The 16121-nt window shown below is 47.4% G+C and overlaps 1 protein-coding gene across 2 annotated transcripts; it reads left to right on the top strand.

The window, feature by feature from the left end:
* The first annotated feature begins 8567 nt into the window (after positions 1-8567).
* RNF183 (ring finger protein 183) lies at positions 8568-14430 on the top strand. 2 transcript variants are annotated; one of them, XM_090275966.1, is made up of 2 exons: positions 8568-8624; positions 13759-14430. In XM_090275966.1, the coding sequence occupies exon 2, from the start codon at positions 13782-13784 to the stop codon at positions 14352-14354; it is 573 nt and encodes a 190-aa protein (XP_090132092.1). In that variant the 5' UTR covers positions 8568-8624; positions 13759-13781; the 3' UTR covers positions 14355-14430. The 2 variants fall into 2 exon arrangements, with proteins under 2 accessions (XP_090132092.1, XP_090132093.1); XM_090275967.1 differs by lacking the exon at positions 8568-8624 and adding an exon at positions 12849-13055.
* The last annotated feature ends 1691 nt before the right edge of the window (positions 14431-16121 follow it).

The raw sequence follows: 16121 nt of genomic DNA, 5'->3' as shown, positions 1-16121 counted from the left end.
AGCTTTATTTATCTATTTATTTATTTTTAGAGAGAGGGGAAGGGAAGGAGAAAGAGAGAGGGAGAAAAACATTCATGGGAGGAGAATCATTGATCAGCTGCCTCTTCCAGACCCCAATGGGGGACCTGGCCCACAACCCAGGCACGTGTCCTGACTGGGAATGGAATGAGCAACCCTTTGGTTCACAGGCTGGCACTCAATCCACTGAGTGAGGCACACCAAACCAGGGCTTATTGTTTTTAAACTTTTTTTTTTTTGAAATATTTAATGTATTCACATAGTCATGAAGAGCTGATACACTCAAGTCTCCCTCCTATCCACGTCTGCCTTCCATCTGGCTCCCTCCAGAGGTAACCAGAGTTACCAACACCTAGCGTGTCCTTTCCGAGACATTTTATGTACATACAAGCAAATACATAAGTTTATTTATTTTATCACTTTTACAGTCAAAAAGCAAGACTTTCATTTAAATATATCTAAAAGTTTTCAATTACAGTTGACATTCAGTATTATGTTAGTTTCAGATATACCTCATAGAAGACTACTTTCATTTTGAAGAAAAGGTTGTAGAAGATTATTTTATGATGTAGAAAGGTAAGTGAAAAAAAGGCTACAAAACAGTACAGAGTATGACATATTTTAAATAATTTATTTTTAAAATGTATTTTTAGAATACTGTAGTAAAAGACTTAGAGGCTATTTCCCAAACGTGTCAGTGGTTGTCCCTCCATGTAGGATTTGGGATGAGGTTCTGTTCCCCTTATATGGCAGTGCACCTGATGGTTTATGGTATGGACTCTGGCACCAGGCTGCCTGGTTCAAATCCCCGTCTGCTGTGGGGAGGAAGATGTGTCGGAGGTAAAAGAGGGTATAGGGAGGATAAATGGTAATGGAAAAAAAAATACAATAAAATGGGGATGATAATTTTTTTAAAATCCCAGTCTGCCACTTCCTATCCCTATGACCTTGGACAAGTGATTTAATCTCCCTGTGTCTTAGTGTCCTTATCTGTAAAATGGAGATGGTGGTGATGATGATGATGATGATGATGATGATGTTGATGATGATTGCACCTACCCATATAGTTGAGTTGTCAAGAAAGATAAGTTATAAAATTCAGGTAGAGGGGACTTCCAGTCATATGGCAGCCTAGGCAGACATGGCTCACCTCTTCGCACAACCACATCAAAATTACAACTAAAATACAGAACAACCATCACTCAGAACCATCAGAAATTGAGCCGAATGGAAATCTGACAACTACAGAATTAAAGAAATCACATCCATCCAGACTGGTAGGAGGGGTGTAGGCACAGAACAGGCTGGTCCCTCACCCATGTGGGGTGGATAAAAGTTCAGGAAGGATGTCTCAGGAGTGAGGTGTCCCAGCCGCATACTATGCCCCCCAACCCAGGGTTTCAGTGCCAGGAAGATAAATCCCCACAACTTTGGCTATAAAAATCAGCAGGGGTTGAATCAGTGGAAGAAACTTCTGGACCCCCAAGCAGTTCCCCTTAAAGAACCCACACACAGACTCACCTACTCAGACTCACTCCCTCTGAGCTCCAGCTCAGAGCTCCAGCACCTGGATAGCGCTTGGAAGGCACCAGTGGCGTACAGGGAGGAACTGAAGTGTCTGGCATAGAGGCCAGCAGAGGCCATTGTCCCTTTTCTAAACCCTTCCCCCACAGAGCCAGCAAGCTGGTGCCATATCTGAGACTTCATCAACCCAGCTAACACTGACCCGCCTTGGAGGTTCCCAGAGACTCTGCCCCACCCAATTTATGCGTCCACCAAAGCTGCCTTTCCATCTGAATGGCTGGTCTTGAATCATGCTTCACAACTTCCTAAATCCTATCAAACAAGTAACAGATGGCCTCAGTGAGCCCCAGACCTGGCACTAGCAGCATCCAGCCTAGATTCACAGCTTGACTTTGCCTGGGAATCTCTAAGCCCAGCATAGGTAGCAGCCATCTCAAATTGCTTTAGAGTTCAGGCAGGGTACCCCGGGAAAAACACAGGTCTGGACTGATCTTGGCCTGCACCACCGAGGAAACCCCAGGGCCAGTGCACCCAGTGGACAGCTACAGGCCACATCGGAGCACCACCACCCTGCCCCTGCACAGCTGACGCTCTACAGAGTGCGGAGGTTGGTGGTCAGTGGTCATAGCCAATCCTTGCAGGTTAGTGGCCTGGGTAAATCCCTTCCATTGACCTGTCAACAGCAACCAAGGCTCAACTACAAGAGGAGGGTGTAATCAGCCCACATGAAGGGTGCACCTCAAGTACCCAGCTTGGATGACAGGGGAGGCTGGGCCACTGGACCCTACAGGACACCTACTACATTAGGCCACTCTACCAAGCCACAGAGTCAAAGCAGCTCTCCCCAATACACAGAACAAACACAGGGAAACTGACAAAACAAGGAGATAAAGCAACATGGCCCAGATGAAAGAACAGATCAAAACTCCAGGAAAAAAAAAGAGCTAAATGAAATGGAGATAAGCAATCTATCAGATGCAGAGTTCAAAACACATATAAAGATGCTCAAGGAACTTAGTGAAGACCTCAACAACATAAAAAATATCCAGTCAGAAACAAAGGATACACTAATTGAAATAAAAAAACAATTCAGAGAAACAACAGTAGAGTAAATGAAGCCGAGAATCAAATCAATGATTTGGAACATAAAGAAGTGAGAAACAGCCAATCAGAACAACAAGAAGAAAAAAATAATAATAAAAAAAAATGAGGATAGTATAAGCAGGGAACTACTGCAAGTGTTCCTACATTCACATAATAGGGGAGCCAGAAGGGGAAGAGGAAGAGCAAGACATTGGAAATCTATTTGAAAAAAAATAATGAAAGAAAACCTCCCTAATTTGGTGAGCGAAATAGACATGCAAGTCCAGGAAGCACAGAGTCCCAAACAAGATGGATGCAAAGAGGCCCACTCCAAGATGCATCATAATTAAAATGCCAAAGGTTAAAGATAAAGAGAGAATCTTAAAAACAGCAAGAGAAAAGCAGCAAGTTGCTTACAGGGAAGTTGTCATAAGACTGTCAGCTGATTTCTCAAAAAAACTTTGCAGGATAGAAGGGATTGGCAAGAAATATCCAAACTCATGAAAAGCGGGGATCTACAGCCAAGACTGCTCTACCCAGCAGATATCATTTAGAATCAAAGGGCAGATAAAGAGCTTCCCAGACAAGAAAAAACTCAAGGAGCTCTCTATCACCAAACTATCATTATATGAATTATTAAACCATTATTATATGAAACATTAAAGGGACTTATTGAAATAAAAAAGAGAACTATGAAAAATAAAATGGCAAAAAATACAAATTTATCAACAATTGAATCTAAAAAACAAACTAAGCAAACAAGAAGAACAGAGACAGAATCATGGATACGTAGAGAGTTTTGATGGTTGCCAGATGGGAGTGGGGTGTGGGGGAATGGGTGAAGAGGTGAGGGGATTAAGAAGTACAAATAGGTAGCCATGGGGATGTAAAGTACAGTATAGGAAATGGGGTAGCCAAAGGACTTACACACATGACCCATGGACATGAGCAATTGTGGGGGAATTGCCTGAGGCAGTGGAATTGCTGGGTGGAGGGAGGCAAAGGAGGAAACATCAGGACAACTGTAATAGCATAATCAATAAAATATAATTAAAATATAAGATCAATAAACATTAAAAAATCAGATAGAGCCCTTACAATAGTGCCTACCATTGCCCTTACGTCGGTAATCATTATCTTCATCCGAGTTTTTTAATTTTTCTGTATTAGACATGTATTACAATAAAGGTGAAATCATAAACTCCCTCAGGAGAAGAGAAACTCTACCAACAGACAGGAGCACGATGACAGAGTGTGGCCATAGAGCAGAGAAGCACGAGAGACCCCGAGGCCCCAGGAGGAGCACAACAAGACCCTGCAGACCCAGGGAGGAGGGAGGTCCCTGGCTTCCTGACTTTGACCTTCTAAAAGCCCTGTGAGAGGACTCTGCCAGTGTTGCCCACTGAGCATTACAGGAGTTGAGAGGGACCCTGGCCCAAAAGCCTTCTCTCTTGGCCCTTGAAGGTGGCGTTTGAGATCTTCCGAGAAACTCCCTGGACCTTCCTTGTACAAACAGCCTTCAGCCAACACTTCGCCACTCTTCCTTGGCAGAAAGGCTTCAGAAAAAGTGTGCGGACTCCCCTGGTTGTGCCAAAACCAACACACACCAAGGACCTCCTGAGGGTCAATGGCTGTCACCTCCATGTGGCTAGAAGTCTAGGGGATTAAAAGAGGAGATTCCTCATTCACAGCCCATCTGGAGAAAGAGACATCCAATTTCAGTGTCGTGTTTCCAGACACCCCAGGCGGCATGTGCAGGAACCGTTTGATCCTTCAGCCGTCAGCTGGAGCCTGTCCCCCCTGCAGACACAGCCTGGGAACTCGGAGGGGAGGAGAAGGCTGCCCACGAGCTCGTGCACACTGTCCTCAGATGAAGGCCGGGGAAGGAAAGCAGGGGCCAGGAGCCGGAGGTCCTGGGTTCCAGCCTCAGCTCAGACATTTCATGTCGATGCTAGTTGGGACCAATTCTTAACTTCACCAAAATTCAGTTGCTCCTCACAGAACCCCTTGGGTTGATCTGGGAATAACCATGCCAGGTGTGCCGGGCTTGATGAGATAAGTTATATGAACTACATTGTATTTGAAAGGATATCTAGATCTCGTAGTTTCTGATAAGTCAGAGGTACACAAGGGCTGGGAAATAGTACCTTATCAGTGTTCCTAACTTAATTGAACGGGCACAGTCTAAAAATAGTTCCTAACCTTATCCACAATTCTACAATCCCCACACTGCAGACACAGTTTTTTCATCGAATTCAGTGCCATAATTGACCTCACCGTATAGTGTTTACTCTTTTTGATGCTAGTATTTATAATAAATTGCAGAATGTTCATACATTTGATTGCAGGGTGCTGCCCCAGATCCCACTCAGAGAGTTACTTGATGTCTGGTAAGTACAAATTACCTTCCTAAAATATGAAAAATTCTGAAACCCACCTGGCCCTGAGCGTTTTGTGTGAGGGATGTGGCCTTGTAAATAGAACAAAAGCAGATGCTACATAAAGCAGGTGCAGAGGGGGGCCCTCTCCCAGGTGGGAATTCACCAGCCTTGTCTGGTACCTATTCTTCCTGGTGTCAGGTCCTCGGGAAGTCGTTATGAATCTGAACCAATGCTTCTCATGTTTTACTATGTCTCTGAATCTCCTAGGAATCACAAATTCTGACTCAGTAGGTCTGGCATGGGCCTGAGCTACTTTATTTCTAACCTGATGGCTGGGCTGCTGGGACAATGCTAAATTCTGGAAAGACCCAAACCAAGGTTCTGAGCAATGGGGTGCCCCACAGGGAGAGTGGCCCCCTACCCTCAGAGGGGCTGCTTGCTGAACACCGATCAACCACGTGACCCAAACCTGACTCATCATGGCCTATTCTCCATTCTCCGCTGCCTCCTGCTGCCTCTTCCGCCCCAGATGGGTTCACCCACTCTGCGCCCCCACTCCAGACCTTGGCTGGGCTCTGCCAAGCCTCATGACTCCTCACTCACCACGTTCCAAGGTGCTGCTTAGATGAGGTGATTTTCTGGCTGGCTGACCTCACCCTCCAAGAATGAACTAAATTAATTCGACTCTAAAATTTCTGAGATGACTCACTGTCTCTCCTGGGTACCTCCGCAGAAAAATGTCCCACTGTTTGCAGAGCACTCCCTGGCCCCCACCACCCAGAGACATGACGATACTGAATTTGCTCACTAGACAATGAGTGACCTTCAAAAAGCACCATGTTTTATTTTATCAATGCTTGCAATGCCCTGACTGATTTCTTACAAAGCCCTACCTGCTTTCTTTTTACCTTCTACATTCCCTGGTTGCCAAAAACTCAGGTTTACTTACTTTTCAAGAGAATTCACCTATCATAAAGGTAATACTTATTTATTAATGGAAAGTTAGAAAATATAGATAAGAAGATAATGACAAAACCAGTAAGCTTGTCACCCAGAGATAACCCAGAGATAACCATTGTAATATCTGCCTCACGACCTTTAAATCTTTATATATATATATATATATATATATATATATATATATATATATAAATTTTGTTTTACAGCATGTGGCTCATACTACACATATATCGTTTTACAAACTTTGTCCCCCCTGCCCCCACCATATTGTATCGTATATTGTGGCCATTTCCACAAGTCAATGAAAATACTCCTACAACATCATTTTAAGTGATTATGTAGTTTTCCACATAATTGATGCACTATAATTGGGCTTTTACATTCTTTAATCACTTGTGGTTAAAATAAAACTGTGATGAACACCTCACTTAACAAAAGATACAGGCCTATTCTAATTCTGACACCAGTTCCAATGTGTGTGTATTTTTCAACACACCAAGCAATTCTCCAGCGCCAACGAGGTGTCCTACCACTCAATTCAATCTTGACACTGCCTACCTAGAGGTAGTGTCAGAGCCCACTGGCGAATGGTTCAGTCCCACAAGAATGCTCCTTCTACACACACTCTTCAGACACCAGTGGAAAGTCCAGGTTATCACCTGTGCTTCTGACCAACTGGCTATAAATCCGAGGTTCCCCCCACCCCCTCCTTGGGTCTGATTAATTTGCTAGAGCAGCTAACGGAACTCAGAGAAACACTCACTTACTTTTATAATATCATAAAAGGTATTACAAAGGATACAGATGAATAGCCAGATGGAAGAGATGCATCGGGTGGGTGAGTGGGAGCGACACGCCACGCTCCCAGAAACACCATGTGTTCATCAACCAGAAGCTCTCTGAAGCCTGTCCTTCTGAGGGTTTGTGGAGACCTCATTATACAGACATGCCAGTTGTTTTGTTTTGTTTTGGGGAAGCAGCAAAAGTTGTACTCAGAGACTGATATCTGTCTTTCCCAGCAATTTATTCAGCCCAGGTTCACTGTGGGAATTATGATTTCACAAGCCAAAAATATACAGGATAATATCTCTTATGAAGCTAGATAAAGAAATAACATACTCTAAACAAATAACAGTAATCACACTATTGTTCCAGGCAAAGTGAGGTGAGAGAATAAAATCCAAATTTAATACGAGGTATATACCTTTTTATACAAGTAGGCACTAGTTTATGTTTTTATTTTTAATACTCACCTGAGGATATGTTTATTGATTTTAGTTAGAGAGGAAGTGGGGGGAGTGGGGGAGAGAGAGAGAGAGAGGGAGAGAGAGATAGAGAGAGAGGGAGAGAGAGAGAGAGAGATTGATGTGAGAAACTGATTCGCCCAACCAGGGATCAAACCTCAACCTAGGTATAATGCCCTGACCAGGGATCGAACCCACGGTCTTTTGGTGTGTGGGATGATGCTCCAACCAACTGAGCTACCCAGCCAGGGCTACAAGTAGGCACTACTTTTTATACGAGTAGGCTAGTCAGTGACCAACCAAAGAGCTAGCTTCTAGCTGCCAATGCAAAAGTCCCCTTTTGTTGGAGTCCTTTCCTAGGGAACAAACACACCAGTGGTGGGGGCGGCGGGGGGTGGGGGTGGGGGAGGGCAAGCTGCTCTCCTTCAGGGACCTCTGCTCTGTTTATCATGGCTGCCATTATCACCACTGTCTCCCAGGAATGCCTCTCCAAGATTGGAGCAAATGCCCAAGGTTCTTCGGAGAGTTTTTAAGGTTAGAGAATAGTTTCCTCAGCCCAACCAGAATTCTCATAGTCCTTACAAACTCTCAGTATTTATAGTCTGAATGTCCTCTTGCCAAGGTTGCTTCTCTACATGGAGTTATCAATCAGCCCCCAGCAGGGCCTGTCAGCTGATGGGCTGCTGACTGCTTATCAAAAACTATGTAGAAGGATGACACCCTGGAAGGCTTATTTCATTAACAAAGCCATTTTTCTCTTTGTCATAAACAGGTGGATTAAACAACGTCACTTAAGTCATAAACGAGTAGATGTGAAATCGTTTTAAATCTATACCCAACATTGAGTGAGGACTTCATGCTCTTTAAATACCTCTCTCTCCCCTGACTGTTTTTCTGTTGGGTTATTTCCTCCTTTCTTAATGTTTTGCAGGAGCTCTTTGTATCTTTGTATTATATTTTGCTTGTAGGGGCTCAGAGTATAAAAATGTCTTATCTGGGTTGAGGGGCAGAAGTGGCATCAGAGTCACCCCACCTTCCCATCGAGGTCAAGGTGGTCAGCACGTGAAGCATGTCAAGGGCAAGTGCAAGCAGAGATGATGGCAGGCGACCAGCCCAATCAGAACAGAGGCCTGCAGGATGAATGGACTTCAGCTCCCTTTGAGAAAAACCAGGAGTGACTCATAGGAGGAAGATGAAACCAAAGCTTTCAGGTTGTCCCCTGTGACCAGTCAGTCCAAAGTCATCAGAAGGAAAAGGAAAACCTGAAATAGAGAAAGCAGGCCAGCAGCAGCCTGAAGACTCATGCCAATCAGGACCCACCCACTGCTGCCTGGAAATCAGGCCAGGAGAAGTCAGAGCACATGCTGCGGAGCTGCCCTGGGGAAAGGAGGAGGAAGAGGCTCTGAGGGAGCAGGTAAGGAGCCGGAGCCGGTCACGGAGGGGTGGGTCACAGTGCCCTCGAGTCCTGAGAGGCAGCACAGTGCAGGCGAACAATGGCCTGGGAGGAAGGGCTTCTGGGGTCATTTTCCCAGCTCAGCCATTCTTTAGCTGTGGGGCCTTGGGAAGTCATTTCACTATTCTAAGCCTTGACTTCCCCCTCTCTAAAATGGGTATCAAAACCTCACACTGTATTGAGTACCTGCTGTGCCTTGCTGGGCAAGTTACAAACATCATCCTCTCTTCACAGCAACCCTGTAAGGGAGGATTATTAGCCTACTTTACAGAGGACAGTGAAGCTCATAGAGGTTAGGCCATTAGCCTAAGACCTCACAGCAAAAACGTGTCTGGTTCCAAAACCTGCACTTTCTACCCCCCATCCTGCCTTCTTCACAGGGTGGTTTTAAAGAACCAAATGGCCTTATGTAAACGGGAAAAATTGTAAGAGGCTTTTATACCACACTTAGATCCTAGCAAGGACTGGAGCTCTCTGTAAACTGTGAAGTGCTATAAAAGTGCTCGCTCTTGAGGATGAAAACGTTGGGGTGGCGCTACAATTAATGTTTGGCAAACTGACTTGGTCATAGACAGAGGCAATGCCTTTGGGGTCGTGTTCAGGACTTGCTGTCGCTGAGATGGCTTGCCTTGGGGGTGAGTGGCGGGTGGATACTTGGCCAGAGTCCCTCCTGGAGAGGCTGGACTCGGACCAGCCGGTCTTGAGACAACAGTGGATGTCTGAGGGCACCACGGCAGATAAGGGCCAAGACGCGGATGTAACAGCAATCGACTCTCCTCTTTATAGGTTGGCCAGGGAGCTTCAGAAATGTAGGTCAGTGCTGGGGGAAATGGGAGATCTCAAAAGGAGTAGTACAGCCCTGACCAGTGTGGCTCAGTTGGCTGGGTGTCTTTCTGCAAAGCGAAAGGTCACTGGTTTGATTCCCAGTCAGGGCACATGCCTGGGTTTTGGGTTCAGTCCCCTGGTTGGGACTCATTCAAGAGGTAACCAAAAGAGATGTTTCTTTCCCTCTCTTTGTCCATCCCCCGCCCTCTAAAAATAAACAAAATCTTAAAAAAAAAAAAGAGTAGTAGTACAAGTTTACTGTAGTAGAGTTAGAATTTTCAGGTAAGATAATTTAAAAACAAATGAACAAACAAACAAACTCCCAGAGATAACTGTTGTTGACATTTTGGTGTTTGTTATTCCAGACAATTTTTCCATTGTACACATATATTGGAAAATTGGATTATATTCTGACATGGTTTTATCACTGATTCTTTTCACTTAATGACATAAGTTCAATGTATTTCCATATTAATAGATGTTTTATCACATCATTTTATTTTTTTTTAATATATTTTTCCTTTAGATTCCAGCCTATTTAGCCATTAAAAATTTTATTTATTTATTTATTTTTAGAGAGAGGGGAAGAGAGGGAGAGAAAGATCAATGTGTGGTTGCCTCTTGTATGCCCCCAACTGGGGACCTGGCCCGCAATCCAGGCATGTGCCCTGACTGGGAATCGAACCAGCAATCCTTTGGTTTGCAGGCCAGCCCTCAATCCACTGAGCCACACCAGCCAGAGCTATATTACATCATTTTAAAAGCTGCAGAATGTCTCTTTATATGGATGGAGCAGAATTTATTTAATCAATGTCCCTCCATTAGTTAATTAGGCAGTTTTCAGTTCTTCACAATCAGAGCAGCACTTTGACAGGTATTTCTGTAATTAAACCTTTGCACAGGTCCTTCCTTGATTATTTCCATGGGATAGATTTCCAGTGGGAGAACTGCTGAATCAAAGCTATGTACATTTTAAGGCTTTTTCCTTTTTTAAAAAGATTTTATAGAGAGAGGGGGAGAGAGGGAGAAAGTGAGTGAGAGAAACATCAATGTGAGAGAGAAACATTGATTGATTGCCTCTTGTACTGCCTCAGCCGGGGACCTGGCCCACAACCCAGGCATGTGCCCTGAACTGAAATCAAACTGGCAACCTTTCTGCTTTGCAGGAGGACACCCAACCAACTGAACCATACCAGTCAGGGCCGTCTTAAGGCTTTTGATAAATACTAAAGTTCTGTTTCTGACACACTCTAAAATTTGGGGGGCTCCTCAAAGCTCAGCACAGAACACTTTTTGTAGCCTCGAAGTTGGCCTTGACCCATTTTCATCTCTCAAATCCATTTGCAGTGATAATGCCAATTACCTCACGATGGTCTTTACGGGGTGCCAGCCCCTATCTAAGAGCTTTGCCCTACTTTTAGCTTTCTTTTTAGATGAAGAAAACGAGGAACAGAGAGGTTAAGCAATTCAATTGGAATCATGGCCCTAATAAGCAGCCGGTCCAGGGTCATGAGCCTTGACAGGCTCCAGAATCTCTGCTGTCCAGTGTTTCTTGGGAAGTGCTTTTGATTCCATCTCCAAAGCTATCTTTGACCTCATCCCTTTGATCTTCTTTGCCATTGCCTGGCCCGCTTCAGGTCCCGCCGTCCCAGCCAGGACCACGGCTGGAGTCCCTGATTGGTCTTCCACGTCCACTCTGTCCCTTTCTGTGCGTCCTCTGCTCGGCAGTGGAATAGGGTTTTTAAAACAGGAACAGGATCAGGATCGGGTTACCCTCCCCCCACCGGCTTTCAGGACCTGCCTCTCCTGCTCTTGCTTCACCCTGAGCCACTTGCCCCCCGACGCCCCAGCCCCACCAGTTACACCGCAGTCACCCTGGCCTCACTTCACTTCCTCAGCTTGACAGACCTTTTCTGACCTGAGGGCTTTGGTGCACGTTTTCCCCTTGAGCTGGAATGTCCTTCCTCCACTCTGCACACCTGGACTCTTCTGGTCCTTCAGTCAGCTCTCGTGTCACCGCTTTGGAGAAACCCTCCTCGGTGGTCTCACCTGAAGCACTCACGCCCCCCCCCCAAGCCCATCTTCCTTTTTGCCCTTTATTAGCATGCACTAACATCATATATTTATTTATTGGCCATCGCTCATTAAATGTCTTTCCCATGCTAGACTCAAAAGGCCACGAGGTCAAAGACCACATCTGCTTGGTTCACTGCTACTGTTCCCATGCCTCGTGCAGCGCCTGGCCCGCAGTGAGCGCCCACTAACTCCGTGACTGTGGGTAGAGGGCGTGCACTGGTGTGGGTCCCTAGGAAACCACCCCAGCTTTGGCCAGAGCTGTTCCACCGTCCTGCAGGTCTTCATTTTGTGTCCCCTCTACAGAGCAGTGACAGAGGTCTAGAAGAAAACCAGGAAGCCATGAGCGAGAGAGTCAGAGCAGGTTTTGCTTCACATATCAATTCAGTCAGCGTAGATGATGTCATATTAGGGGCAGCAGGAAAGTCACTGACCCCAGATCCCCCCTGCACAGTTCCCGGATTCCTGCCACAAGAGACTCATGGCCATGGGGCATCCCCTGAGAAAATGTGAGTGTTGTTTGGTTAATAAGGTACATCCAGCAGGTCTCTGGATGAGTGTTCTGTCTTTATGACGGTACATGGTGGTGGACTGGACGTCTCAGCGGGTGACCTTGGGTGACAGTCACTTCTTACCTTCCATCTGCAAAATGTGTGGCTGGGGCAGAGAAGTGGGTTTTCAACTTTTTTTTTCCTCAGCAGCTCAGTTCTTCAACTCATTCAAATAACCAATATGAGAAAAGCTAAATGTTTCACGTTGAAATGGGGAAGTCGGCCTTGAGCCCTCCCTCCTCCTTCCTGGTTCCCCCTTTTGAACCCCCGAGGGTTGGGATGGGCAACGGATGGACTGGAAGAGCTCAGCACTCACTGCCTGCCAGGCTGGCTGGCTGTGTTCTGGCTGCAGCTTCTTGGGCACAGGAAATGATCGGCAGGGGACCGGAGAGGACTCGCTGAATGGGATATCTGAGATTTTGGACTGGACAAATAGGTGAATTTCACTGCAACTGAAGTGCAGGAAAGGCAGCCTTTGTGTGAGAAGGAGGTTTCAGCCATTTTAGAGAAGAGTAAGGGCCCAGGAGAGAGGAGGCCCGGAAGGCTCACTTGCCCTCTCCACAGTCCAGAAAAAGGAAGCTGCTACCCCCACCTTTCCAGCCAGTGATCCTAAGTCTCGAAGGGACTGCCCACACACTTGACTTCCAGGGTTGTCTGCCAAGCCCTGGGTGAACTCTGGTCCCCCACCTCCCCACCCCCCCACCACCCACAAGCAGCTCGCTGGCCTCCGCTGCAGGCAGGTGTGCTCAGGAGGGTGCAGCCCAGGCCACCTGACAGCTCCAGGTGCTGTGTGTGTGCTGCCATGGAGACAGGCCCCGGGGTTGGTGGCGAGAAGGCAGCCTCCCAAAGCTTTTCCGAGAGGGAGATTCAGGAGAGGAAGATGGTGGACCATCAGGCCCTTCAAGGTGGTCTGCTCACCACTCTAGTGCCAGTTGAAGCCCAGGTAGGTTTTCTAGGACAAAGGGAGGGAAGAACCAGGGAGGCCAAGTATTGGGAGGAGGCTTCAGAAGGGATCTGGGGAACCTGTGCAGGGAAACCTCCAAGCCTCCAGGTAAAGGGAAAAGCCTTGCCAGGAGCTCCCTTGCCAGGTCAACACAGTGCCCTGCACGACTGGGCAGATGGGCTTGGAGGCTTGGCTCTGCGGCCCAATGTGGGGAGGGAAATAGGGCCTGCCGTTTGTTTCCAGAGGAGGGGCAGACCCGGGAGTTCAGAAAGCCCAGCTCCGTGCTAGTGAGGGATTGGAGGCAGCACAGAAGGAAGTAGTTGCCCTCTGGCAGGAACCACAGACTGTGGCGCCCCACCCTCTCCCTGAAGTCTGAGAAGTCAAGGGCAATCGCATGGAGCATAAGGAGCATTTTTACCCATTTCCAAAGCTGGGACGCAGTCTCCTCCAAGTGGCAGCTCATTAATAGTGGGGTGGCTCATGCCTTTGCCCCAGTGGAGGGGATACTACAGGGGCACCAGGCTTAGATCTAAGGCTTGGGACTGGATGATCTGGAACAAGTCGCTTTGTCTTTTTGAATCTAAGTTTTTCCATCTGTGAAATGTGGTTGATAATACCTTTTAACAAGCCATGGAACACTCAGCCCAGGAATAAGCACAGGGACAGAGCTTAACAAGCATTCCTTTGCTCCTTTTCCTGCCAGGCCTCCTGTCACCGGGTCTGAGGATGGAGGAGCAGCAGGGCCGGGAGCCCGAGTGTCCTGTCTGCTGGAACCCCTTCAACAATACCTTCCACACCCCCAAAGTGCTGGACTGCTGCCACTCCTTCTGCGTGGAATGCCTGGCCCACCTCAGCCTGGTGGCTCCAGCCCAGCACCAGCTGCTGTGCCCACTCTGTCGCCGGCCCACTGTGCTGGCCTCTGGGCAGCCTGTCACTGACTTGCCCACAGATACTGCCATGCTTGCCCTACTCCGCCTGGAGCCCCACCATGTCATCCTGGAAGGGCATCAGCTCTGTCTCAAGGACCAGCCCAAGAGCCGCCACTTCCTGCGCCAGCCCCGGGTCTACACACTGGACCTAGACCGTGGATCTGGGAGCCAGACTGAGGGCCCCCAGACCATGTCCCCTGCCACCATGCCTCTGCCCACTCCCACCTCCAGCCACTACTCTCTGAGGGAGTGGTTCTACAACCCTCAGTTCCGGACCTTTGCCTGCCTGATGGCTGTCATCCTCATTGTCACTCTGCTGCTCGTCTTCTCCCTCTTCTGGACCAAGCAGTTCCTTTGGAGCGTGGGGTGAGCATCTGTTCCAGACGAGGAAGCACGCCTATCCAGCCCCTGCTGGCTTTGGGGACTGTGGAGCCTCCAGTGCGGTACTGTCTTTTACAACCCACGGACCAGTTAGACCCCGTGTTCACTTCTGGGAGCAGAGCCCTACTATATGAGAACCTCGGAAAGCTCCAGGACTGGGAAAAGATGTGAGACCTGTGGGTGTGAACCATGGGGGTCCCTGCAAGGGCAGAGAAGCAGATCTGTGATTACAGAGCAAGGTAGCAAGTTGTGCCCAGGGCTGGACAGTCCCAGGAGCACGCTGCACTTCTCACTGGGGCTGCTTTCAACCCGTTCACTTTATTTTTTTTTTTTTGAGTCGTTCTTTTTGTGTTGCTAAAAAAATGGGAAAATGAGATTCAATTCTGTGAGTAAATGTGTCTTCTTCTTGCAGTTTTCTCCTTATCTTGCCACCAGTCCCAGTAAAAATGGTCTGCATTCATTCATTCATTCATTCATTCACCGATTCACCCACTGCTCATTTGGCTGGTGCTGTGCAGGAACCAGGGGGAGGGGAGGGGAGGACTATCCAGGGGCGGTGAGCCCTTACCAGCAGGGAGGGTGTGCTCCTTCAGCTGCTTCCAGTGCAACCTCTTGTATGAGGGTTATGGAGCGTTGGGTCTGAAAGTTTAAAGGTGAAAGCAGGCAGCATCAGTGGATCAAAAGAAACCTGGGATCTGGAGGAAAAGGTTTTTAATCCTCCTGGGAGATGGAGAGGCCCCGTTGAGAAGACAGGGTGCAGGGTGGAGCTGACTCCCCGCCCCCCCCACCAAACGCTGAAATTCTCACCTCAAGAGGTTAAGGCCGAAACCCTGGACAGCTGAAAAACCCTGGCTCCCACCCCAGGCCATGCAGGCAGGGGCCCTGGTGTTCATTTTATATGACAGAATCTAGGAACCAAAGAAAACGAGGTAGAACTTGGATGCGCGGCCTGCTGCTTGATCACAGCTGCCATTTCTGCTGTGTCTAAAACCTGGACTTCTGCTTCCCCGTTTTAATATTACCCGGTGGCCCAGGGCTCTAAAACAATCTCAAACTGGTTAAAACACCATCACAACGATGAAAAGATAGGATTTCGAGTTTTTTTAATTTGTAAAATAAGCGTTCATCAGAGACCTGAAATAGAGTTGGTTTATCTGCTCTACACATTTTGAGTTTAATGGAATTAGCTTCTATAAATTCTTAGGAGTCTTAATGTACAAGATATTCCAAAATAGCCAAGACACATATTTCACAGGTAGTAAAACCAAATGGTCTTAAGATGTGAAGAAAAAGTGGAAAAAAAAAAAAAGTTCTCCATTACAAAATTGGGAAGTCACGAACATACCGCGCCAGGGGACTGGCACCTGCCTCTCCACTTGCGCCATCAAAGGTAGTTACATCGAAGCTGGGACTCACGCTCCCCCTACTGCCTTCATTTTTCCTTCCAAGATAGTATTTTCAGAGAGGCGGTAGGGAAACATTGACTGGTTGCCTCTTGCATGCCCCCGACTCAGCAACCCAGGCACGTGCCCTGACTGGGACCAGACCAGCGACCTTTTGGTCCTCAGGCTGGCACTCAATCCACTGAGCCACCCCAGCCAGGGCTCACTGCCTTTCTTTACATATCCTTTGCTCCTTAACCTTTCGGCATGTTAGTCAGGCAATGAGCTCACCATACTCTCAGTCAAGAGGAACAGGGAGAGGAGCTGGGGGAAGCTCGGCAAGCACACTTGCCTCTGCACGAAAGTAAAGTTCA

Source organism: Furipterus horrens, unplaced genomic scaffold, assembly GCF_987537825.1.
Source record: "Furipterus horrens unplaced genomic scaffold, mFurHor1.1.pri manual_scaffold_4, whole genome shotgun sequence".
Classification (NCBI taxonomy): Eukaryota; Metazoa; Chordata; class Mammalia; order Chiroptera; family Furipteridae; genus Furipterus; species Furipterus horrens.
This window is presented reverse-complemented; position numbering and strand designations above follow the sequence as displayed.